The sequence below is a fragment of the Nelusetta ayraudi genome, unplaced genomic scaffold, assembly GCF_046127955.1.
Source record: "Nelusetta ayraudi isolate G7.1 ecotype Tasmania unplaced genomic scaffold, CSIRO-AGI_Nayr_v1 ptg000017l, whole genome shotgun sequence".
NCBI classification, from domain to species: domain Eukaryota; kingdom Metazoa; phylum Chordata; class Actinopteri; order Tetraodontiformes; family Monacanthidae; genus Nelusetta; species Nelusetta ayraudi.
In genome coordinates, this window is record NW_027466067.1 from 10,929,737 (window position 1) to 10,955,836 (window position 26,100).

General features: G+C 47.2%; 1 protein-coding gene across 7 annotated transcripts in view; it reads left to right on the plus strand.

Moving 5' to 3' along the window:
• The window catches only part of kaznb (kazrin, periplakin interacting protein b), a 116,204-nt gene that overhangs the window by 29,005 nt on the left and 61,099 nt on the right, over positions 1-26,100 (plus strand). For all 7 annotated transcript variants that reach the window (XR_012926562.1, XM_076025419.1, XM_076025420.1 and 4 more), the window contains exon 3: positions 16,620-16,863. Coding sequence is in view for 6 of the 7 variants with exons in the window: in XM_076025419.1 (XP_075881534.1) it covers positions 16,620-16,863 (244 nt within the window). In the remaining variant the exon portion in view is untranslated. The remainder of the gene's footprint in view (positions 1-16,619; positions 16,864-26,100) is intronic.

Consider the following 26,100-nt stretch of genomic DNA (forward strand, 5'->3'; position numbering starts at 1 on the left):
AAATAAATCGGGAGGCGAGATTAACCATCCGCTGAGATTCGGGGCTGTTTTCAGTGAAAATCTGTTTGACGTAGCAAACGTTCATATAGCGCCAATACACAGAGCGGGGGAGAAACAGAGGAGACATAATGAGGCAAAAATCCAACTCCAGCGGTCCAGGGAAAGAGGTGGGAACTGAAGCTCCGTCCTGAAATCGACGCGTGATTTCTGTTGATCCACTTTGAGTGTGGGCGCCTGCAGTGGAAGCCGGTTATCTTCTCCCATCCGCTTTGTTCTCTAAGCATCTCCGACTGTTTGAACACGGAGGAAGCGATATTACTCCAACGTGCCGCTTGCTTTCATCTCGGGCCTCATTTGGAGCTTTTCTTCTCATCCCGTTGTATGGAAATCAGTCCACTTCTAATCCCAACCATCTATCCCGACGTTACACATGCCTCTCTCTCTCTCTCTCTTTTTTTTTTTTTTTGGATTGCGAGGTAACGTGGGCTGGAACTTCAAAGGGCTGGAGGTTGCTCCTCTTTAACGACTACCCTTTCAACTCGTCCGCTCTCGCCTCTCGTTCCTGGTGGCTCCGCCGACTTCGGGAACACCAGAAGTGAAAGAGGAAAAAGAGGATTTACGAGTTCACGTCACCTCGCCCGTGCCGGTTTGCGAGCGCAGATGAGACGCTGGAGCACATCCGTCACGGCTGACGGTCGGTGGGGAATAAAAGGGGATGAAATGGCGGCGCTGATTTGTATCTTCAGATAAGGCTGTTTCACAAATGCCATAAGGTAGATACGTTTGTTTTGTGTGTCTTTCTACCCTCCCCCACTACCCCCCCTCAAACCCCACCGGGTGCTGCGGTCTGTGCATGCGCTGCGATAATCTCTGCCTCCATCAAACAAACTGCTGCTTTGGGTAAATAAAGGAGGCGACGCTGGCCGTGGATGTTTAAGAAGAAGGGAAATAAAACAACGCATGCCAGATTGTTTCGCGGGACTCCGCCGTCCTCCCACCTCTCCACAAACCGTCCAGGCGGCTGCTTAGTTTCTATGGAGACCCTAAAGCCGGGTTCTGAAAAGCCGGCTGGGCTTGCGACGGCCTTCCCCGCGGCGGATCAAAGGTGCTCAACCTCAATTTCGGCGTGAGCGCGTCCGATATGAGAGGGGCCCATCAGCTCGCTGTCAGTCTGCCTCGTGAGTGGCAGGGAGATGCCGTTTGTGGTGGGTTTTTTTTTTTTTTTTGCGGCCCCTCCTGCTGCCGTGTTGTTTGTGTCTGGTCGATGTGGATGTGTGTCGACGGCTGAGTTCCAGAGAAAACCGCCGCCGCCGCGTCTGCTCCTGCGATGTATCGCCAAGCGCAGAGAGCTGGAGGTCTTTGGAGAGATTTCCACAACAGATAGGGGAGCCGACTTCACAGTTTTCTGACTCATTTGAGGAAAAAGAGACGGCGCAGTGATCCACGAGTTTATTATGCGGCAACTGAGCCGTCGTGAGCGTGCTTCTTTTTCTTTTTGACTGCCGCGTAGGGAAAAAAAAAAGCAGAATAATTCATGAGAAAACTTGCGTATGCACGGCAGACAGCGTCCGGGGAATTAACGCGACGTTCTTGCAGCCTTTGTGTTTCTTATCACAACTTTTTTTCCAGCATCAGCCCGGCCCTCTAAACACAAGTGTTTACCTTTGCCCATATGCTGCTTTCCCTTTCAAAACTTCGGCGTCCCCCATCTCTCGTCAAAGGTGGGACTTCTGCGGTGGTTGAAGGGGAGCAGAATCAGAGGCGGGATGGTTCTTATCAACTGAGTTCCCACTTGACCCAGAAGATGGTTTCAAGCTCCTCTCCTCCACAGCCATTCGGGGGCGCGGGAAATCCGAAAGACTCTCCCCACTGTCTGATTCCCTTCCAGCGGCAGCAATCACTATGAGGCACTGAGGCAAGGCGGGTGTCCAACAGAGCCGCTTTGTACGTTACCTCCAGTCACAAAACACTCCAAAATATCAACTGTGAATCTGGACGTGTCCACCGATACTGTGACTCATGTAGGGTTTTGTTAGTGGTAATACATACTAACATGCAGCAGTAGATTTCACCTTTATACACCTGTATAATTGTATGTTGTTGTTTTTTTTTGCGCATGACAATGAGCTTTCTATGGTTGCAATGTTTAAAGTAAGGAGTACAGCTTTTAATCTATTTACAGAGTCTCATTTTGAATCATTAAATACTGGCTGTTGGCACATCAGACAGATCAATGACCCTAATCGCACTTGGCACCCTGGGACACCCCAAGCGGCGTAACTGATGACCTCACCATTAATCCTGATAATCTGCCATCTCTAAATTCACTTCCCAGGTCTCCTCGGCTTCGGCTGCATGCTAATCCGTCAACTAAATAGGCACCTGAAAGGTGTAACAACCTGATAGGGCAATAACTACTTCAGTATAAAACTGTTAACCTTGCCCAGCAGTTGGATTACACTGATTCAGACTCTGAAATCATGCTCATCCATTTTGCCGACGCACAGCATCACCCTTTTTCTCTTAAAAGAATGAAAATTCAATGAATCCCAGAACAAATCAGCTTCCTGTATTTGAAAAGACACAGGAAATATGAGAACAAGACGAAATTGCTCCAAACTGATAAACTATGGAGGAAAATGCTACGAGTTGCAAACAATGGCTACTGCTAGAGAGTTAGTGTGGATAATGCCAAAGCATCAGTTTCATCTGCGATAACTAGCATTTAAAAATGGCACCAAAGGTTTTTCTTGTTTTGTCTTACTTCTGACTGGCTGGCTGATTACCAGGGGTAAAACACTTGAATGGTTTTGGTACGGGCTCCATACTGCAGGGGCCGTAGTGCCAGGCACAAGTAGAGAGCCTTGATTTACCTGCTTCAACTGAGTTTAATTAGTCCACTTTGATAAACAGAGCAATAAGTGAATGAACAGAATAATGTGACGTTGAGATGATGATTAGAGATGCACATGTAAAACTGTTTGAGGGTCCTTCATTTTATTCAATTGATAATTTGAAGTGGACTAAATGAAAGTGAATTCAATTTCATAACATATAATTTAGCAGATCATAATTTAGCAGATAACGCTAGTCATCTGGTTATATGATCTGGAGTAAATCCATTCAACAAAGAGGGTATTTGGTGGTAATCCCACCATGTCAAACAGGCGATGCTACATGTCATAGACCATCGGGACTTGCTGTGGTTCCTCATGATTAGCCCTATCGCCCATGATTACATATATCTCATGTGCCCTGATGAAGAGATTACTGATTACTTATGGACAGGGCTAGGGTTAGGGTTGAGGCTGGGGTTATGGATAGTGCTGGGGTTAGAGTTGGGGTTAGTGTTAGGATTAAGTTTGGGGTTGGGATTGGGGCTGGGGTTGGGATTGGGGCTGGGGTTAGGTCTGGGATTGAGGTTAGGGTTGGGATTAGGGCTAGGGTTAGGTCTGGGATTGAGGTTAGGGTTGGGATTAGGGCTAGGGTTAGGTCTGGGATTGAGGTTAGGGTTGGGATTAGGGCTAGGGTTAGGGCTGGTGTTGAGGTTAGGGTTAAGGTTGGGGCTGGGGTTAGGGTTGAGATTGGGTTAGTGTTGGGGTTAGGTTTACGGTCAGTGCTGGGGTTAGGGTTGTTTTCCTTGTTTTTTTGCTTTGGGTTAGTTAGGGTTACTGTCGTGACCTTTTGATCATTTTGAATCAGACAAAATTGAACCTTTTTTTCCTAAAACCTTAAGATCGAATTGACATTGAATTAACTCAAGACAAAAACTTTCATTTTCATCTCACCCTGGGTTCAATAAGTTTCCTGTCTTTGATTAATGAGAATCAGCACTGGCGATAAAAAGTAAGCCATATTTTCTCCTACACTTCTTTTTATTTCTTTTTTTTTTTAGTTTTTACTAGAAAATTGAAAGGTGATGCTCCATGACCCTCTCCGCTCTGTGAAATATTGTTGCATCACGGTTTAAGATGCATGTGTGGAGACAAAGCAGGAGCCGTGAGTGTCCATACTGCAGACACTGCTGTGTTCCTGTCACAGTGGCTCCCAGTGCTGTTGTTACAGTATTTGACCAACTCTTCTGTGCTAATTCTGGGCTTGCATCTCTTTTAGTCTCCCAAATTTAGACCTTTTAAATTTGTTTACTACTAAGCTCCTGTTTCTGGGCCATCAATCTGCCCTAATCTGCACGGCCCCCTCCTCTCACTATTAAGCACATAGACACGAACACCCCCCCCCCCCCACATCACTTTCTGAGAAAAGGAAGGAAATGCATCAATGTTAAAAAAAGAAAGATTTGCTGTGAAAATGCAGGAAATTGGATCAGAAATGGCAAACACAAATGCTCATAATGAAAACCCAATTTCAGCATGTTTCCATAATCCTCTTATGACATGGTGGCAGTTGGATTCACTCTTCTGTCTACATCTTCTTGTGTAATGAATCATGTTCCTAATGTGGACTTTGTTCTTTCCGCCGCTCTCACTCTATTTACCCTTTTCCGCTTTCGCTCTACTTGTGTGGATTAGTTGAAAATGTTTGGTGCAAACAGCTCGTTTCTTTGCTCAGCCTCCTACCTATTGCAGCGCTGCTAATGTCAGGTGAAAAGCCTCTCAGCATGCGCAGTCACTCAGCATCCAACACTGTTCCCAGATTAATGAGTCTTATTTTATCCCCTGTGCAATTCCCTAGAGGCCAATTCTGCCCTGTCATAGGACTTGGTGTTTCTTTGGCGAGCAGATGGTCTTTTAATGAATTCCGAAGAAGATGTTTTGATGTGAGTCGTGTCCTTGTGCAGACCTGTCAAAACCTGCCAGGGTTGTGCTTAAAAAAACAAACAAAACCCTAATGACTTCAAATAAAGACGCAAAGATGGTCTGCAAATTACCATTATGAAAAGACCTGGAACTCAAAATTCCATAAACAATAAAAAAAAAAAATCTGCGTCAGATAAAAACATTTCATTTGCTGAGTCGCCTTTAACCACAATCATCGATATTCCGATTGAGTTTACCGACATTAGTTTGCCTGCCAGATTTTTAATGAGCTGTTGTTATTGTGGATTATTGACTTTCATTCAATATTTCACGCATCCTTGTGACAAATAGATACGGACAAGAAGAATCTCCGCTGGTGCTGTGGTTTGGCAGTAATACATGAGGTGCGGCGCACTGGCGCAGTTTGAAAGCTGTTGCACTTTAATGAACCAAAATCAGTTTTATAATTAAGAAATTTAAAAAAAATTTAGTTCCCTTTTTTTGGTGTGAGATGTTGGAATCTTGGAATGATGAAATTAAATCAACGCATGAGTCATAATATTTTAGAAGACAAAATAGCCCAATCCCAATGACCTTTCCCATTGCATCACAAGTGGCAGTGCATCTGCATTTAAAATGAGGTCCATCAAAGGTCCTTCAAGAATATAACAATTTCTCTGAAAGTCTTTTGCTTTAGAAATCAGTTTATTCACCAAAAGATATTTGGATTTCATTTATAGGGTCATAGATTTGGGAGACATTCAGAAAAATGTGTGATGGGTTTGTTCCTCGCGGTGGAGTCCAGGCATGTGCCCAGTATCACATACCTGTGCATGTGAGATTTGTCCTCTACATTTGATCCAACCCCGAGAGCGACTAGCAGCAGCGGCGCCAAATCATTTTGGGAGTTTCCACTGGCGCTACTCGGTTGGGGCCAGCTCAAGTTGGCATGGTACGACTCGGCACGGGTGTGTTTCCACTGCGACTTGGTCCCAGCTTCGCGTGGGTGGAGTTACAGCTGCAAGGCGGACAGAAGATCCCTGGACGTTTGTTGTGCCTTCCGTGTCCCCGGAGTCATCGGTTTTCTCTCTAAAAAGAAGTAATGCAGATTAGATGATTGGAAGGCAAATTGGATCTTGCTCAAGATGGGACCTTTTAATATCAGCATGACGTTTTGATTGATGGGCTTTAAGACGTTGCATAAACTTCTGGTTCAAAGACGAAAGTAGTCTCTGTGCCTTCCATCTTAAAAAGTCAGCTTGCAACTTCAGTTTGTCCAATCGTGACATGAATGTAATGTATTGTGAATATGTTTATGGTGGTATGATAGAGCTGCACTGGTGCTAAGCAGAAGCTTCTTTATGGCTTATTGTGTCCATTTTTGTCCACCGCAGCTCAAAGCAATGTGCCCTAATCGTCGCTGCAAAGAGCTGCTGTCGCTGCTGTAGACGCGCTATCGAGATCCTCTTGTCATAATGTGAGTGGAATGACATAGCAGACGCCCACCTCCTGCTGAGACTGACTTCCAACCGCCTGCAGAGCATGACGGAGTGAGTCCTGAACAGGAGAAAAAGGAGGAAAAACAAACTTCCCAGTGGAACAAAAAAACTGAAGTTAATTGAATATTAGTTCAACTTTTCACTGCTGAATCGGTTCAGATTAGAAATTCAGTTTTATACACATAAAGTTAGCTGAATGGTGGTCGACATGGTTGTTTTCCCATCCAAGATCCTGCAGAAAGTGTGTAGAAATTCAGTTCTGGGCTTCTCTGAGAGGAGAAGCAGGGTCACCATTCGACTGTTTTAACAACAGGTGCAATCAGCAGCATTTTTTAAAAAAACAGATTCTGTTTTCAAACCAGTTTGATTTGAGGAATGTCGGTCTTGACCTTTGACTGTGTGTCTTTGAAACAAAGCGACAGATGTGAAAACAGCAATCCAGACAGAGATTTTACCCAAATCCTTGGAAACATCTTTCAAAATGAACGGAAACATTGATGGAACGCCTGCAACAACAAACAGAGAGGTTGTAGAAGCCGCTCGTGCACATTTTCTCCCAGCGCCTTTTCTGCTTTTAGCACGGCTGTAAATGATATGATGATAATTAGCTCGCCCACGTGAACTGTTTTTTTTCATTATCATTAAAACGGCAGGGAGCATTGTTTTGCTCGCTTCCCATCTTGGCGTTTGCGCCGTGTTTTAATCCCTAACATGCGCTCGACTCCACGAGCCAGGCAACCTTTCGAATTAGACAAAACTAATTTAGCATGCAGATTAATGCGAGTGCCAACTCCTGCAGGAGGGCTGCCTATTAAACAAATTCAAATCGCATACATTTACAATTGGAATAAGTCGGGGCTATTAAAGAAAGGGCATAATATCTCATCAGCAGAGTTTGTCTCTCCAAACACATTTGCATAAGTGTTTTTCCCTTTTTGCATTAAAGTGCAGGGAAAAGCAGACGCTCCCTGGAAATGAATTCACTGTCCTAAACAGTCTGGAAAACGACGCTTGGTTTCCCTTTAATTACCTCCACGGATGAGCCAGCCATATTGTTCTAATTAGAAAAATCAAAGTCCTTCTGTTTGGGTTGCGATTTCTCCACCGCCGTCGTGGCCCTTAATTGCTCTTTCAATTTTGATATTGGCACTATCTCCCTGTGTACCAGAGAACATCCGCACATTCGTATATGTGCGCGAGAGGCTTTGCGAAAGCCGCAAAGCGCCGAGAGAGGCACTTTGTACCGACCGGCTCGTCAGCGGCCCTTTTAGTGACTCTCCACTCGCACGCTTGAATGTCTTTCAATTTAGTCTCTCTGATAACTTCCACTCTGTCGCTGAGATAAATGTTGAAATATAATAGAACGGCCCTTAGCCTGTCCGTCAGGCAGTTTTGCTGCCCTTCCGTTGCTCCACATGTTCCAGCGTGCACTATTTCCATTTGAAAGTAAATACAGCCTTTCCGAGAAGCTGGGTCGGTCTTTGGGGAGAATGATAAGTTTCTCGGTGGCGGCATAAAATGCCGTCAGGTCTTCGACAAAGAGAGCATTTCTTTTTTTTTTTTTCATCAGTTTTCCTGCATTTTGATGCAAAAATCCGGAGCTTAAAGCGATAACTGAGACAGTAATTGGACAAAAGCATCTGCCGGCGAATCTGCATTTCCGATAAGACGCCGGCTGAGGATGTCACTTGGCTGTGAAGTAAATTGGAAAAAAGTCCACGCGTGCCGGCGTGCATGCGGAGCAGTTCCACTCCATCACGCCCCTTTGGGAGGGGTTGATGGAGCGATTGTTGTCTCGAGGGTTCGTATTTATTGGAGGCGCCCCTCTGGAGTGGCGGCGCGACAGCGAGATGAGTCCTGTAATCAATGGGCTCGGCAGACACGTCTTTACACGTGCCAGCGAGGGAATAAGCTCCTTATCAATACACTGCGAAGTAACACCTCGCAGTCAGAAATGGATTAATCAGAGCTCAGCGCTGCGCAGCCCCTCCCCCAACCACTTATCCACCACCCCCCGACCACCCAAAACCTGCCAGCTCTCCCCCTGCAGTGCTGCTGGAAACCAGGGAGTGGCCTCCTCTGGTGCAGGGGAAAAAAATAAAAAATAAAAAAAAATCATGGTTTGTTTGTTTTTTGGCTAAAATGCAGGATTTTGCCATTATCTACCGACATTGTTTTTGTGTTTTTCCCCCGACCAGTCTATATTTTTGACAATGCTGGAAGATCAAACTTCGATTCGTGTCTCGTCTCAGCAGCGTCGGTCTAAACCTGAGCGAAGAGGCTGCAAACTCCGTTTACCCTGAAAGGCACGCAAGGCAGGGAGGAACGAGAAATAAAACTGTTATGTGAGTTGCGACCCAGAAGCGGACGCAGTAGGCTCGGGGGGGGGGGGGGGGGGGGGGGGGGGGGAAGAAGTAATTAACAAAGTTTAATTAACAAAGTGACAAAGCAGCAAAGACAGAAGTGAACAAAAGATACTCTAGATACTAGAAAACACCGGAATGAAGGAGTCACAGGGAAGCGGGAAGTCCGCGCATGGGGAGTGAAGTTCTGACAAAGAGGAAAAGAGTTTGAGTCCTTCAGTAGCCTTCTGGTGGTAATTAAAGAGGAAATTCCGTGAGAAAACTACCAAAATAAAAGACAAAACAAACCGAAAACCCTGACATAAATGTTCTTTGATGTACGCTTCCAAGTGGATCAGAATAATGGGTGTTTCACAGTGTTGTAGGCCTCTACCATTTCTTTTTAGATAACCAGCGGTTTCGCCTTTAAAATGTTGCAGTTTTTCAGGCTGTAAAACACCTTCCAAACTGTGGACTGCAGGGCTGCCCTCTCCCTTAATCCTGTGGGTTACCTCACTGTCTCAGGAGTTGTGCTGCGCTCGCAGCGGTGCGCCATGATTAGCCAATACAAAAGCAGCAAACGTATTATCAATCAGGCAGAGCCCAGGTGACCCGCAGCAGCTGTCTGCAAAAATCAAGAGAGGATGGAGAGAGCCGGTCGGTGGTGGTGGTGGTGGTGGAGGTGGAGGAGGTTGAGGGGAGGTTGGTGTGGATTGAGACGCTGTGCCTACTTGAATAGGTTTCACATTAAAATGCAGGATATCAACCTGAAGCGGCAGCCAGCTGATGAAGAATCCCATGCTGTGTTTTTCCTCCTCTGCATCAGCACTGCGATAAAAAAAAACAAAAAAACAAAAAAAACAACCGCTTGCTGTTTGAATTTCAGACAGCAGTTGGACTCGTTCGAATGGCAGTTTAATTATGCTAATTATTATCAGAGCCTCCCATCAGTCCATAGGCACCGCCCCCCGTTCCCGCAACTTCAGCCTGCATTAGACCGTGCGGCGGGAACGCAATTAGACGGCAGCGAAGTGATGACGTGCGGAACGCAGCGCGGAGGAAAACCTGCGCCCCTCCCAATTTGAATGTGTGATCTCGGCGTGGCGCATAGGAAGCGACTGCGGTGTCGCAATTCCCGAAGACGGAGCCGAGGTGTAGGAGCGGGGCTCCGGAGCTGGACGGATTCCCGGGGACTCAGGAGGAGAAGCAGTGGCGGGAAATAGCCAGCAGGGAGCAGGAGTGAGGTCTTTTTTTTGAAGAGGAGGCAATAAGGCAGCTGTGAATGGCCATCAAGCGGTATACAGGGAGGAACAGCATTTCATAACGTGGCCACCTCCATCATCACATGTATATTTGTGTCCTGCTGGTTTATCTGCACCTGGCTCTGATTTGCTCGTGCATGTCGCCCCCCCCCCCCCCATCTATGGTTCCCCCCACACCTCGAGTGGAGAGGCTGTTAAACTCTTCATTACGGCCAGACTATCGGAGGTTGCAGAGGGACACGGCTGGGAGGTGTTGGAGTGGAACCTGGAGGGGGAGGGGTGGGGGGGTGGGGGGCACTTTGGGTGACAGACGTGCTGAGTTTGACAACACACATTACGTGCTTCTCTCCGGCTCTTATCTCAGCCTCGGTGGAAAAGCTTATGGGATGGAGTTTTGCCCTCTGGCCAGAATTCAAGCTGCGGAAAAGCTGCTGCTTTCTACTCTTCTGCAGCAAAATTGCATCTGCCGCACATCTTTTAAACTACTTTGGTGGTGCTTTCGCTGTGATGACATGCATTTACTTCCCATAGTCTTTTTTCTGCTTGCTTGATTATTTTTCAGAACTATCATCTCAGCACATTGTGGACTTGCTGTGCTGCTTTTAATAAATATTTGTGAAGATCATCAAACACAAATTAGATATTATGCATACATTACATTATATATAGAATTGTACAATGTTAAGGTGTGTATTTCAAACGAATACTCTTTAAAACTAAAGAGTATTTAGTCAAAATATTCTGTTGGAATATCTAATGGAATATTAAGTGTCGTTCTAATGTACTTCCTTGTTTGTTGCGTAGTTGTGTGTGTCACTCTCTCAAAACATTCACTTTGTGAATTGATTATTAAAGACGTCACCATCCAATCCTTTAAAAGTGGATGGCAATAGTGAAAAAAAACAACAAACTGTGATACCTGTGTCTCTCCATTGAGCTGTTCCGCTAAGAGCGCCACCTGCAGGTTTGGAGCACTTCCGTTGTGGTGACTGGTTAATGCAGATTTTTTTTTTTTTTTTCGTTTGCGTGTGTTTTCTTGGTTTGTGTGGCTTCTCTGTTTTTGTGCATTTGATGATTGCGTATATGTTTTTATGTCTTGCAGCTCGTTTTTTTCGTTTGCGCCACAATCTTCTTTTTCTGCCTTGTTTTTTAGTCTTGTTTGTGTTTGTGAATTTCGTTTCCATACCTGCAGCTGTTTTCGCCAACTAAGGCGCATTAGGCAGTTGTATTGTGTTTGGCCCTTGTCGGCCACTGTACAAATGCAGTCTGAACTGGAGGCAATGAATCATGCAGTTAATTAAAAAAGAAACACTAAAGAATAAAACAGGGAATACAAACTGGAAAAGTAACACGTAAGCACAAGCTGCAGTACCGGGGATGAAATTCTTGTAACACGCGCATAACACATAACACATGACACATAATTCTAGTTTAATGATGTTTATAAATCTGAAAAAAAAACCTTTTATTTATACATATTTAGGACAGGTATATTTTAACTGGATGTACTATTTCTAAATAGGCACTGCTAATCATTATCATCCGAAAGAGCACATTTGCAATTCGCACTTACATTAATCAACCCCCATGTGCTACAAATGCACTTGCTGGCACAGAAATATTTATTTTCAGCACGTTACAGTGCACTCACTCAGTCAGCATAGAAAAGAGCTTCCGCTTCCCGACCAGCGCTGTTTATTCCATGAATGACCCTCACAGGGCAGGGCGAAAGGCTCCCTCCGAGCCTTGTCACTTTTCTCACACGTAAACAAGGCAATTTATTCACCCAACTGTGACATTTGCATTTTCCAAAATCTGCATTCAGAGCAGTAAAGTGGACGCCGGTGAAGCGCTGTCTGTGCTTTCAGACACATGTTTTACGTGAAATAAATGAACGGATGCCTTTTATTATGTCGCGGCAGGACGTATCAGTCGGTCGATATGAGTTTTGCCTCGTGAATGCTGTGAAAAAGCGGAGGGGCCGCCAACTTGGCAGTGAAATTCAGGACATGATGTCGCCATGAGCCGCACCAAACTCTTCTTTACTGTGGCACTGTGACTACCCGCCACCTCCCCAGTGTCTCTGCCGTTCTGCAGGAACAAAAACCATGTATATGAAGAAGATAAAAGTCAAATCAGAACTTGCTGCCAATTAACCCGCCCATTGGAGACAAATGAAAGCCCTTGTATGCTTTAATGTTGGAAGACAGTTTGCCGTGTACCCAAAAGGAATAAAAAGTCCTCTTTCTTTTTTTCTTTTTTTTTACTCCACCAATTCCCCAGCAGTTTGAACGTTAGCACAAAGATTTACAAATTTCAGAGATACTGTCTTTGAAGGTTTCGCCGCCGAGTCTGCACTGTATGCAGAGACTGAGACGTGCTTAGTCTCTCTTTGGATTCCATTCTGGGATGTTTGCTGAGGTAACGAGGTCTGTATCCCCACGGCGAGTCCGTTTTGTTTCAAGCTGAATCGACGCGAGGCCGTTTCATTTCTAGGATCTTTGCCTTTCAAGTTCAAGCGCTCGCTAACCTTCGGTTGTTCCTGAATAGTTTGTGTCTGTGGAAATGTGTCCGAGTTATGTTCAGTTTTCTGTTCAAGCGGCCACATGTGCAGATGATGATCAGGTGTTTCAACGCTGCGCCTGCCTGACACCTCAGGCGCGTTTCATTTCAGTTTAATTGCCACCAAGAGGTCCTTCCGATGGGCAGACATCAACACATCTCCACAGAATGAGGTGTGAATCACCAGAATTACAAAAATTCAACTATTCAAAGAATAAGACTAATGAGCAAAACTAATGAACTACATGTTCCGCAGACCAAAGAGCTGCGGTGGAGCCTCCTGCTCCCGGCTTGTGCGTCTCTCCTTTCAAATGATCTGGACCTGCAAGAGAACAACCAGTAAATGAATAGAATGAAATAAAACAAGATTTCTTTTCTCCGCCTTATTTTTACTTTCTAGTGCTGTTTTCCACTGTTTCTACTGAGGCCTTAATTATTAATGATTCTGCAGCATGCCTCGACAGTTGTGTGATACCAATTAAGTTAGAATAGTGGATGGTGAATACACTGGAGCCAGAGATACAGTACGTACATGCAGATGGCACATCTAAGATCGGTTCCCTTCTGATGTGTATGTTGGAATTCACCAATTAAAATTGTACTCTGCAGTATGTGCTCTCCTGCAACTGAAATCTATCTATCTATCTATCTATCTATCTAGCTATCTGTCTATCTGTCTATCTATAATTGAATCAGACAGAGAAAACATGGCGCCATGCAACTTTCTCGCCAACGTGTTTTCCTCACACATGAGCCTCTCCCGTACTCGGTCACACCTGGCAGCCTAGGCAGAATATTGCTGAAATTTAGTAGGTCCAGTAGAGCGGAGGGGGGGTTTCCGCGGGCTCCCGATAAATAGTTGGATAGGGCATTATATCACTTTGCTTTTGGGGAAAAATGGAAAGCATTCTAGTGCGCTGAGAATACGTCGATATTCAATTAACAGGGGCAGACAGTCACGGTGACTGTTTATCAATACCTCTTTTTAACTGCACACCCCCGACACACTTAATTAAACTTCCCATTAATAGTATCAAACGAGCGTAAGCAAACGGCACAAACACACGGCCGGGGCTTGGCAGAGGGGAGTGGAGCCAAGTCCGTGGAAAACAATCAGTTGCAGTGGCAGGAAGATGAGTCTGCGTCGTTCAGTCTGGTTGTGCAGTTCCCACCGAGGCATGTTGTCGAAAGGGTGATTTTGTGTGATGAGACACGCGCACACACACACACACACACACGCACGCTACAACGCATCAACTGTTTGTCCCTTCACTGATGTGTAACTGGGACACATGCTGACCTTTGACCTCTGGAATCATTGATTTCCTTGCAATTCGCTGTTGGAAGACGAGTGCGAAACCTGTCTGTCTTGAACCGGAGGCTCGAAGCAGGAAACGGTTGTTCGTTTTCCGTGGAAGGAAGATGACGCGTGTTTGAAAGATTCTGGCTTATTAAGCCGTCAGAGTGACGACGCGGCCCAGGCCGCACTTCGTTTGTCCTTTTGGTTCACAGCGACAAATGAGGGCCAGCGCACTTATCTGGGACAGAGATGTGACTGTCTAGACGCTGATAATGATCTGCTCCCATGTGACGCAGTCAAATATGCCAGTGTTGCAACATACGTCTCGTCCACTTAGCGTAATAGCTGGCATGCGTGTTCATTGATGGCTCTGGATTGTGGAGCTGTGGAGATGTTGGTGGAGACTTTGATGATGAAAGAGGTGTGAAACGTAAATGTGGGCAAAGAGAAGCGCAACAGGAGAGACGCTGTTTGTTGTTCAGCTCAAAACTTTCCCTGGGACTTTAATGACTGGGGACTTGAGCGTTGGAGTCGCGGGGTCCACGTGAGTTTCATGCAAATAACAGCAATCAACATCTGTCATAAAAATGCACAAAACAACAGCATGTTAGTAAAATGCCATGTTTGTAAATCTGTCAAATAAGTTACAAATCTGCAACCACTTTCCTCTGTCCACTATTAGTCAACCTCAGCCTGAAGCGCTAACAGAACATCTCTGGTTTGGTGGTAAATGTTAGCAAATGGAGTTACAATCTGAAGTTCTTTGTTGGTGAGTGCACAGGCCAACGCCCTCAAAGTATTCTGTTCATAGAGTCTTGCAAATTGGAGCAACCACCAGTACTCATAGTAGGTTTGGGAATATTCAAGTTTCGGGGAAAGTTTTGCAACACATTTGCAATGCACAATACTCAATGCTCATGCCACTGTTCAGTGTTTCAGTAATTATCCCATAACATTCTGCTCACTAAGCAGGTGATCAACTGTAGAAATGACACACACACACACACACACGCGGCTAAAATATTCCGGTTTACTGACATTTTAACGACCAGGCTGTTGTTCTCACCAGCTGTGTGTTTTTAGACCGGCAGGACGCTGGAAGCCCTTGTTGCTCTGTGACCTCTCTGGGAAGGAAACGCCTGACACGCGTTCACGTCTTGTTTGGCTGAGAGACAGGAAAGTCAGTGGAATTTCTCTTGACCTAACTTTCTGAAACCTCGCCCTCCTCATTCAATAACTCCTCTCGATCCCTATGATCTATTTTATTTTCTTCCTATAATTGTTGCAGTCAGGAGTTGCCACAGCGCCAGCGCATGGCCCTCGACCAGCCGCGAGGTCAACGCACTTCATCTGCACCCAACATGCCGAGCGTCTCCGTCACTCATCCGTCTCGACGTCTCAGACGCCACATTTGTTTGTCTCGCCCAGCCGACGGGCCGTTAGCGCCGTGGCCTCGGACGGGCCGGCGTCCCGAGCGGCGCATCAGTCATCCGCCTTCGCTTCCTCGCCGCCGACGGGAAGCGTTTCGTTACTTGGCGAAAATGAAACGTCAAGCGATTCAAACTGCCGGCGGCTCAGCGCGATCCAGAGTTGTTTTAAGTCGAGATGAACGCCCCATTCTGTCGAACGTTTTTTTCGGGTTTATTTTTTTTTTTCTCTTCGGCTGTTGTTGTTGTTGAGCGCGCGATGGAATTTCACGGATGCGGCAGATAAGGGATGGATGGCAGCGGCATTTATTATTTCTTCCCTCCGCCGCCGTTAAAACTGAAACCAAATCCTTCCATCTGTTTCCCATCAAAACGAGCAAAGCTTAGGCTGTCCCCCCGCCCCCCACCCCAAACTCAATTGTCATTCCGTGGGCCGCTCCTGGTCCTCCTCAGCCTATCCAGAGCCCCCGTCTCTTCCGTCCTCTGCAAAAAAAAAAGTTCGCTCCCAGAGTTGAGACTGCTCCCCCCCTCCCCCCCCCCCGCCCTGAGCTGGCCTCCAGCCTCCCAGCGGTGTGGGGGAGCCGCTTTCCCAGGACAAAGACATGGATGTATAATGGAGGAGAAAAAAAAGAGAGAGAGGGAGGGTGGGGTGGGGGTGGGGGGGAGACAAAGAGCGCCAGCGGGGGTGTGCTGGGGGTGAGAGCGAGGAAGGGAATGTGGGAGTTGTGGGTGGTTAGCGGTCTCCCCCCATCCCCTCCTCCCCCCTTCACAGGGACTAACTGGTCAACTCCACAGAGTTGCTGTCGAGCAGCCGCAGCAGCAGCGGCGGCGACGGCAGCGGCGGCAGACCACCCTCCCCTCTCGCTCCGTAACCCTCCTCCCCTCTCACTCCCCCCTAGTCTCCCTCCCTCCCCACCCCCGGGGCCGGCCCGCACATGGTACAATCCATTTAAAAGGCTGCATGTCATCTCGGCGTGCGCTGGGTCCTTTCAGAGAGCAGCTGCTCACACCACGTTCTGCTGCGAGAGAGAGCGCTCGCTGTCGCCTCCTTCTTTGCTCTCTCTCTCTCTCTCGCTCTCTCTCTCGCTCGCTCTCTCTCGCTCTCGCCGCTCACTTTCTCCGCTTGCTACGCGTGCGTGCTGCTTTACCGCGAGCCTCAAAAAGAGGAGAGATCATCTGTCATCTCTTCTCAAGCCGAGACCAGGAAGGAAGGAAGGAAGGAAGGAAGGAGGGAAGGTGGGAGGGAGGGGTGCCTTTTTATCGTCGCTCCCTGCGTAATACCTCCTGCGCGTGCAAAAGTGAAGTGTGACAGAAGACTCACAGGTGGATGAGGAGCGGGAGAAGAAGACGACGACGGGGGGAGGAAACCAGAGGAGGAATCTCAGAGAGGAAACGCATCTTCTTGTTTCCCCGGCGCTCTCCGCCTGCCCCTCTTGACACCATGCCGCTCTGTGTGGGTTCGCTCCTCAGGGGAAAATCCTTAAAATGATGGAGGACAACAAACACCTGGCACGGCGCATCGACGGGGCCATCCAGTCGGCCGGTCAGGAGGTGACCAACCTGCGCTCGGAGCTCTCGGCCACCAGCCGCCGGCTGGCCGAGCTGGGCGCCAGCAGCCCGCCTGCCTACGAGAAGCAGCAGCAGCAGCAGCAGCAGCAGCAGCAGCAGCAGCGGCAGCAGCACAACCACCACGATGACAGCCTGCACTACCGGGGTGAGTGTCCCCTGCATGTCTCTGTGTGTGTTGTCTGTGCGTGAGTGTATGTGTGTTGTGAAACATCCCGGGAATGTGCAGCCCGGCTGGCTAATGCAATTTCAGCATTCCTTCACTTATTTTCCACACTTTAGAGGCCGCCGAGGCAGGCTGGGTGTTGATGTTGGACGGGAAGGGTGGGAGTCGGGGGGGTAGTAGGGGGTTGGGGAAGGGGAGTCGGGGTTAGAGAGCATGGGCCGGAGCCGCTAGGAGTTCTTGGTTTCCCAGGCAGCAGCCGGGCTCCTCCACGGCTCCTCCGGGGCTCCTCTGCGGCTCCTCTGCGGCTCCTCTCTCCGCTCTCCCGACTCTGGCAGCCGTGTGCCAGCGCCGCTGACGGAGGGCGGCAACACGCATGGCACCGCCGCTGAGCCGGAGGAGGAGGTGGAGGAGGAGGTGGGGAGTGGGGGGCGTTGGTTGGCAGAGATGCTGCGAATGAGGAACTGAAGTTTTAACCGAGTTCCCCCCCCCCAAAAAAAAAACCCTCTGGCTCCGCCAGCCTGACATTTGGTCTCCGAGGAGTGGAGTCGAAACATTTTCGCGACAACCAAGCGGATGTGCGGTACTTTGCACGAAGCTCGATTCCTTGTAACAGGGAAACATTGTTCAGCCCTCGCTTTTCGGCGGGGCTTCGTCTTCGCTCTTCTCTGTGGCTGACATCTTGCATTCATTAATGATGCTTTTTTTTTTTTTTATTTTGTGATGACTGGAGCGGGGTTGGGAGGGAAAGTCCCTCTTTGTTTGCCTGTTTGCCCCGACACGCAAACGAACAGTGAAAACCTCCCTCAGTTGATTCTCGGCTCAAATTCACTGGGCAGCCAAAGATCCTTGAAGAACCTGAAGCTCAGGACAAAGTTCTGTAGAAGGGGAACCCTTGCCGGCCGTTGGCCTTTGACAGACATCCTGCTCGGACGTCTCTGAGTTGCTGGGATCACACTCTGCTCTCTCAGCGTCTCTTCATCCTGCAGCATCATTAGAGCCTCCGGCCGAACAACAGGTGACATCTTTGTGACACGCTACATCATAGCCAGGCAGCTCTTATGTAAATGGCATCTTCGGCTTCCCGCGCCGCTGTGATTGCGAGTGCACTTGAGAAATGATTAAGAAGTGACCTCAAGATGCAGCTGGAGAGGCACTCAGCTGATTCCACTGTAGCGATCTGTTGCAAAGGGTCTCTTGAAAATATTAGCCCTTGTGCCATGATGAGGGAATGAAGGCTACGGACTTTCTCACGCTCGCGCTTGCCGTGACCGCTCTGATTGGATGTGATGTAACAGAAAGGCAGGTGAACAAATCTGGAGCTGTTGCTCCTGTTTTTTGCCGCCCTACTTATAGTAACAGTGAGCCAACCTATATGACTGTGAGGTAAAGTTGTGATTTCAAAGAAAAAAATATCAATCATTTGTGTTTAATACTTTGTTTGTACTTGCGTGATTATTTAGATTAAAAAAAAAATAAATACTGGTCTCTACAGAACAGCTTGCTTAGCCCTCTGTTTACAGCCTCCGGCAAAACACTTAATATTGCAAACTGATCTTCAAATTTGGGAGAAAAACTAGGTGTTATCAGATTGTGGAACAAGCAACTGGTTGGGTGTGTTGCCGCTACCATGGGAGAGGCACCAGCCACGTGTCGTGCCCTTTGTCACATCACAGGGAGATTAAGTATAGAACTACATGTTTTAACACACAGAGAGAGAGAGACACATGTTACAGTCACAAAAACAGAAAATGTTTATACTTTTCAGTCTATTTACTTATGAGCCATTCCAAGAAACACATATTTACTACCTACTATGAGCTGCATGGGAACCCGAGCCCCCCTGGAGAAGGTGATGAGTCCTGCTGGTCGTGGTAGTGAATCACTCGGTGGGCACTGAGTGACACTGTCAGGAGCGCGACACTGGGTAGCCAGATGAATTGCTGCTGGATATTTGCTGTAGCCTGAAGCCTGAAAATAGCGTTTTTCGTTTAAGTTCACCAGTGGTTGCATTTAAACAAGTTAGCTGCCTAATGAGGGGATCAGCTGATGTGCACGACATTAAGCCGTGATGAGTTTGGACTCTTATTAGGGCTCGAGGAGACCGTCAGATAAACTCCAAAAAGCGCGTCGTATAATTTTCAGATGGCCAAACGCTGCTTCTGAGCAGCTCAGCAGGAGTGAAGCTCCTCCTGCTGCTCGTGTGATGGCCGACCCTGCATTTTAAGTTGTTTAAATGAAACGGGTCTCTTTTTCCCTCTCACAGGGTCCGTGTTGATGTGAAAGTTTAGTCTCGCTCATTGGAAAAAAACGCAATTGATCTGCTGCGTCCACTCGGCTTCCTCTGTTTCGCTCCAGTGGTGTGAACAGGCAGCCTGACATTCCCACATTCCTGAATGTCAGAGCAGTGATGTCATACTTCCTGTTCTCAGGGGCCTGGCCAGCAGTCAGGTGACTGATCAAACCAAACACAGTCAGTCAGCTCTCACCCTGCCTGCATGCAATAAGAAGGGGTTTCAGACAGGAGCGAGTCTGGAAACCTCCAAACTTATGGATTTCTCTCCTTTTTTTTCAATTACACACTGAAATGATTCCCCCTGCCTGTCGGCTTGTGGTGGGACAGTTTTGTGCGTGATTGGCCAGCGTCAGCGTCCAGTGGCTTATGGGAGATTAAGTGTTCTTTAGGTGAGCGTTCAGCTCAAAGCCAAGCCGTTTGTTGGTCCATTTGTTGGCCGCAGCCCGTGCAGGATCAAAGCAGTTCCGCAGACAAGGTGTTTTTTAATATGTATGACCTGACTTCCTGTAAATATATCAGAGCGTGCAACAAACATCCAAATGTGCACAGATTCCCCGTGGAGGGACAGCAGCACCTCTGACAGAGTCCGATAGCGGCGTAAACACTCGGATCTTCAGCCTGCTGCTGTTTGTCCGTCCTGCTTTTTCAACCAATCACTGGGCAAGCGAGCAAAAGATTGAATGAGGTAAAACAAGAAAAACCCAAAATGGCAAATTCCTTTTAAAATTCCGCTCATTTGGTGTGTCTCCGTGAAATGTTGACTGACTTTAGAGCAAACTCTAAACAACCGAGTCACCCTCCGGCAAATCTGTTTCTGTCATTCTGTGCATAGTTCTCGTTGGAGAAAGACTGAAAGCACCACCAGCGAGTGCACAGCTTCATTGCACAAACTAACCCTAACCCTAACTTCAAATGAACTCTTATATTCCTTTGTTCAGACAAATAGAAAATGTAGGAAAGATGTTTTTCCTGCCTTGATAGTTGCGACTGTGACACCAGTGTTCTTCTCGACCGGCTCTGAAACCGTCGAAACCGTCAAGGCAGGTAAAACCTCTTTCTGAACATCTTTTTTTGTCTGAACAAAGGAATGAAAGAGTTACATTTTCAACGAATGCAGTGTGAACATTTTTAGTTCAAACTTCAAAGTTATGTTTCCATAGAATTTCCAACACCAATTTATGCCAAATGCAAATTAAAAACATTTTATGGAAGCTCAGTAATTGTCACAGTGATGACACCCCTTTATTTGTTCCAGTGTGACAAAAAAGCCTAAAATGATCAGCTGTTTTTAATGCAAACTGTTCATCCAAAACACAGTTAGTGTGTAGCTAACTGTGGGCCAAGTCCACCTTTCACTCAGCTCGTCTCCAAGAAACAGAGACTACATAAAATGATCCGTGGAAATGACCCTTATTTAACATGACATTATCTATACGGTTGGCGGCTCAGCGCCCCGCAGTTTGGTCTATGGGAAAGCACTTAGCAGAGAATCATGGGAGTTTGCCAATACTAATCCATAAACCTCTGTGAAAAGCCAACCACTGGTGACTCACATGGCATCGGGAGTGAAGGGTGAAACGGGGAGTGATGCACTGAGCGCAAAGCACACATTTACGCTCATGTGATTATGAGCTGTTTGTCCAAAGTTGTCAGGGAAATAACTGAGTTTTGAACACGGGTGATGTCTGGTGATTGGCGCAGTTACCGGAACAATTACTGGACGGGGACTCATACTTCAAGAGCAGAGTCAAAGAATCGCAAGTCTTTTTAAACAGCCGTGCTCATTTGCACAGCTCAGGGCGGACAACAAAAAAGTTGTAAAGGGAACGTCAGCATTTTCCCACAGCAGCGCTACACCCCCCCCCCGCCCTGCCCCCCCCCCCCCTTCAGGTCTTAATCAGGAGACTAAAGATCAGAGTTGATTGCCTCTTAAATCATTAAGCAGCTAAAAGGGCTGGAAATTATGTTAAAGTGAGCAAACTTTCAAAGTGGTCAATTTGGCGGGGACTTGACTTGTCGTTGTAATTTTGTTTTTCATTGACGGTTTAAATTAAAAATTTGCCTTGCCTTTGATTTTCAGTTGTTCATTAGTTTAGGCTGCCCGACTTCAATCAGAAAGGTCAGGAGACAACGGCACCTTCTTATAGAGTCAATCTGATTCTACTTTGATGCTGCAGTGACATATCGGAGTCATACGCCTTATGGACATGACATGTATTGCCCGGATATTAAATAACCCATTGGAGATTAAATGTTGAGGCTATTCCATTTGCAAAAAATGATTTTTATTTACATTTCAGTTCCACTTCTTTGCTTTTTGCAGATTCCTTGCCCCTTCAGGATTGTTTCCACTCTTTGGCTCGTGATATGTTCATCAAAAAAAAACCCTGCCCTGAACAGGTGGCCAGCGTCATTATTTCCAGAAACTGGGAAAGAAAGCCTATATTGCATTTTTTATATTCATTTTTTTTTTAAATAATATTATTGCCCTTAATGGAAGATGACAGGAGTAGCTCAGATATAACCTCACAATTCATTTTCTGTCAGCGTGACAATGAACTTGCTCTTTCATTTCAATATCAATGACTTAATTTCCCTGCAGTTTTTGGATTAAGTCGGAGGGAACGTTTGGAAATATATGATTGTACAGTAACACAATGGAATGATAATGACGTCCCAAATCAAGAGATAATGCAGAAGTATTTAGACGTGGTTGCAAGTAACACCCTAAAACAGGGGATGAGACAGCCTCATTAAGGAAGGAGAAGCTATTCCCTAAACTGTGTCTCTAAGTACAGTATTACCGACTGCATTTAGGGATGTAAGAGGATGCAGCAGCTGACGCGCTTAAAGACATCCTCTAAACTGTACGACCGAGCTGATGAAGTTTTCTCCTAGAACACCCTGTGATTATTACTCAGGGAAGGAAAAGCTGCTGCTGCTCTAATGCTCTCTGCTGCCGAGTAATTGTGGGGAGGAATCTTCTCCCCCATCTGGCCCGAGTTTGTCAGAGGCCCCGGGTCTCTCATTACTTCATCGCGCACGTGAGCGAGGGCTGCGAAACGCAGCGCCAAAAACTACAGGGGCACAAAGTCCCACCCACTGCAGCAGCAGCTCGTTCTCATTCTGCGGCGCTCTCGGGAGACCACCCGCCTCCCCGTCCTCACCAAGCCAAAGTATGCAGCGCGGCCTAACCTTTCCCCCCCCCCCCCCTGTATCCATCCGCGCTAGAATGCCCCCCCCCCCCCCCTACACACACACACACACACTTTGGCCACGCCCTGTCTGTGGTCAATCCAGCATGAGGGGGGGGGGGGGGGGGTTGCTGTGTCCAAACAATACCCCGAGAGAAAGAGAGAGGCAGCCCCTCGCTCGGCTAACATTTCTACCACCCCCCTCCCCTCCCCTCCCCTCCCCTCCTCACCGCACTTCCTCGTCTGTCTGTGGAAACTAATCATTGCATAGCGAAGCGCCGTCAGCCAGCCTGCAAAAGCCGGTGGCTACAAACTGCTGCCCGATCTGCCGCGACACTCTGGAAGCTGCTAGCAAATGGTTTTTAAGGACGGCGGCAGCGATCCAGCGGCGCGGGCATATTTTCCTCACTATTATATAATGGACAGTGACTAGAGGCAGGGGAGGCATAAGCTCACCTGTCATCATGGAAACAAACAGAAGATATGATAAGAAATAAATGAAACGTTTGTATTTATCAAATGGTTTGAACGATAAACCAATTTAAGTTTTTATTAAAATCTGGTGAAATTGATCATTTCCATTCAAGTACGGGGAAGAGATTCATAGTGAGGCAGCATCCCTCACAAGCTGTGCTCTGCCATGCAATGAGAGCACATCAACAACAACAACAACATCTATATGTCGCCAATCAAATGTTTCTCTTTGGTATATGCACTCCCATCCCCCGTCTTTCCATAGCTTAGCTAATGTTTATGATATATCTGTGTCACCTGTTTTGTGTGCTCAGCCCATCTTAGTGAAGAGGCACCTGGGTGAGGCAGGCAGTTACCCTTGAGGAAGTTCTCTTGCCTCAAGGTAGGGGGCGCTCGTGAGCCCAGGCGTTTTCTTATGCTACTCCTGAGCAACTACCGAAGGAGTAAGTGACAGCGAGCTAACTCTGCTGGTCTGCCGCGGTAACTACAGCTGCTGCTTTGGTTTGGTTTTTAGTCTTTATTTTATAATGCGGTCGACATTGTATGTCGACGTATTGGACTCGAAGGAAGTAACGTTTCTATCTCATCTTGCAATTTCTGCATTGATTTGTGATCTCTCAACATCTGTCTCAACCACTGCCGCTGTATGTGTGTACGTGTGTGTGTGTGTGTGTGAGTGTGAGGTAGACACCGACAACTAAAAGATTAATGAAGAAAACTCGTACGAAACCACGTAATAAAACGCTAGCTAGCAGCGAGTCTAATGCAAGACTGACAACTAGTTAAAAAAATAAAAAGAACAACAAATGTCCATAAAGTGTCTGCGGCAGTGGTTACTGCCGCAGACACCTAGCAACTAGAATGGAAGGCAGGAAGCAGGAAGTGCCACTACTAGCTGCCACTGCCACGAACTGAGTCTGCCCTCGCTGTCAAATTGTGAATAATCTGCTCCGCTGAGTTCATATATTCGTAAATCTGATTATAATGGAGTCAGTGCCTCATCAGCCAGGAACCTCACCGATAAAAAGGATGAACGGTGCAAACTTTGAAATCAGCGATGTAAAACACGTTCACTCTGTTTGATTCTTACAGAGAGGCCGCCAGCGATGGGAGAACACCGGCAGCGTAGAATACTCAGCATACAAATAGATGAAATTCTCAATCAAACGTGCTAATTCAAAGCTGATACCTGTTTGAAAACAAGAACTGGACACAGAATAATATTGTTTTGCACCTTCATTCGAACATCTATTATTCGGTTAGCGAGGAACCTTTTTTCTTTTCAGTGTTGAATCTGTTTTTTTTTTTTTTCTTTTTTCTCATTAACCCGCAACAGAATTTTGCAGAAGTCACTGGTGTGTTTTCCTCCTGTTGTTTCTCTGCGGTTTGTGTCGGCCATTAAAGAGTAAAGGCGCTGTGGTTATTTATGTTGCCTTTTTAATGGAATTTGTGCTCCAGTAATGACTTGACGGTGCCAAAGGGGGGGATGTCAGTGCGGCCAGAAGTCCGGCGGATGTGCGATGGAGTTTCCACTTGTGGATTTGGCCGGCGGCAGAGAGAGCGTGTCCGCACGCATTCTCTTTCATGTCAGTTGAGGGGGGGGGCGGAAGGAAGCCTAGCCTGCATTGTTTCAAAAACAACTCTGAAATCTCTCCAAGTTCACGGTTCATGAGGAGGATGTGGGATGAGCCTCCGATTTTGACTTGGCGGCACCTTTTGCAGGAGTTGTATCGGAGGAGTGGGGGAGAGCAGTCGCAGCAACGACTGTACCGTTAAAGATGCCCACTCTGAACTGTCCAGAGGATCTCAAAGCGCTGCTACCCCCCACCTTGGCCTGCCAAGGCCGAACCCGCCGGAGGCCTTGACCCCCCCCAAGTCCTACATTAGGGGCCCGTTTACACGATTTCTCTGAAAACGGTAAAAAAAAACAAAAAAACATTGTCGTTTGGGCCTTGCGTTTACACCAAACCGGCGGTTTCAGTCGCAACAGTTTTTCGCAAATATTTCGAAAATTTCGACAAAGCCCAATTGCGATTGAATGGTATAAAGCAATTAATCCGTAATTCTCGCAAAACATCATCCCACGAGACCCCACAAGAGCGTCAAAACCTTTTAGCGAGAAGTTTTTCAAAGTTTAGGTGTTTCCATCAGATTTTTTATTGCGATATTTTATGGCGATATTTAGATTTTTGCGCAATCCTACCCTCCACTCCCCCACTGTCATTGGAGATGTCATGATCGACGACGACAATGATCATGCCTTCAAGAAGAATCTGAACAAAACACCTCCTCGACGTGAGACTGTAATCTCCCACTGCTCAAGGACACTCAAAATGTATACTTAGATCAGTGATTTTTTTTTGGGGGGGGGAGTGGACTCAGATCAGCCGCAGATCAGCAATTGGCTCTCTGAATGTGATTCTTAAAGCCTGTATCTTGCAAAAGCTAAATAATTTAAAAAGGGTTGGCCGTGGCGGTCGATAGCAGACGGCGGTGCCGGACCCCTGCTGCAAGCCGCCACCTGACAGCGAGACGACGAGCGTGCGTAAAGTCAGGCGGGCCAGATAGCAGGCGGGAAGTGAAGGCAGCAGCGCGGGTGTGATGTTTGCTCCGAGGTGGAATTCAAACAGACATTCCGCCGCACTCCGCCTTCCTTTCCAGAGCGGAGGAGCGAGCGGCGCCTCCGCTGTGACACAAAGCTCTGGCTTCCTCTCCGCCGCTGTGTCATCTCGCCTCGTGACACCGTGTTGTCCCCCAACGTGTGTGACAGCAGCGTCTCCTCGTGTTAATTAAATTTGCCAGAGCCAAAGTGCCCGCTTAAGCGTTTCTGCCCCTCAGGCTCAGAGGAGCCTCCCTCTTCCCCTCTCTCTCCCTCCCCCCCTCCCTCACTTCCCCGGATGTTTTTTTTTTTTTGAAGACGTTAAATATGGATCCACATGGCTCAGTAAAGGAGCTCGTCATGTGACCGGCTGAGGAGTGAAAGGATGAGGGTTCACCAGGGTCGTCCTTGTTATCCCTTTCAGCCAATTCTCCTCCAGTGACGCACCTCATCTTTGCTGCAAAATACTCAATATACTCACACCAAACGCTGCTCTGTCTTTCAGAATAAATGCCTTAATTGTTTCATTACACCGCACACACACACACACACACACACACACACACACACACACACACACACACACCAGGTGAATGCACTTGGCTTCTGTCACCAAGGCCTGAATGTTCTGCACAACTTTGCATCTCTTCCACTGGGCA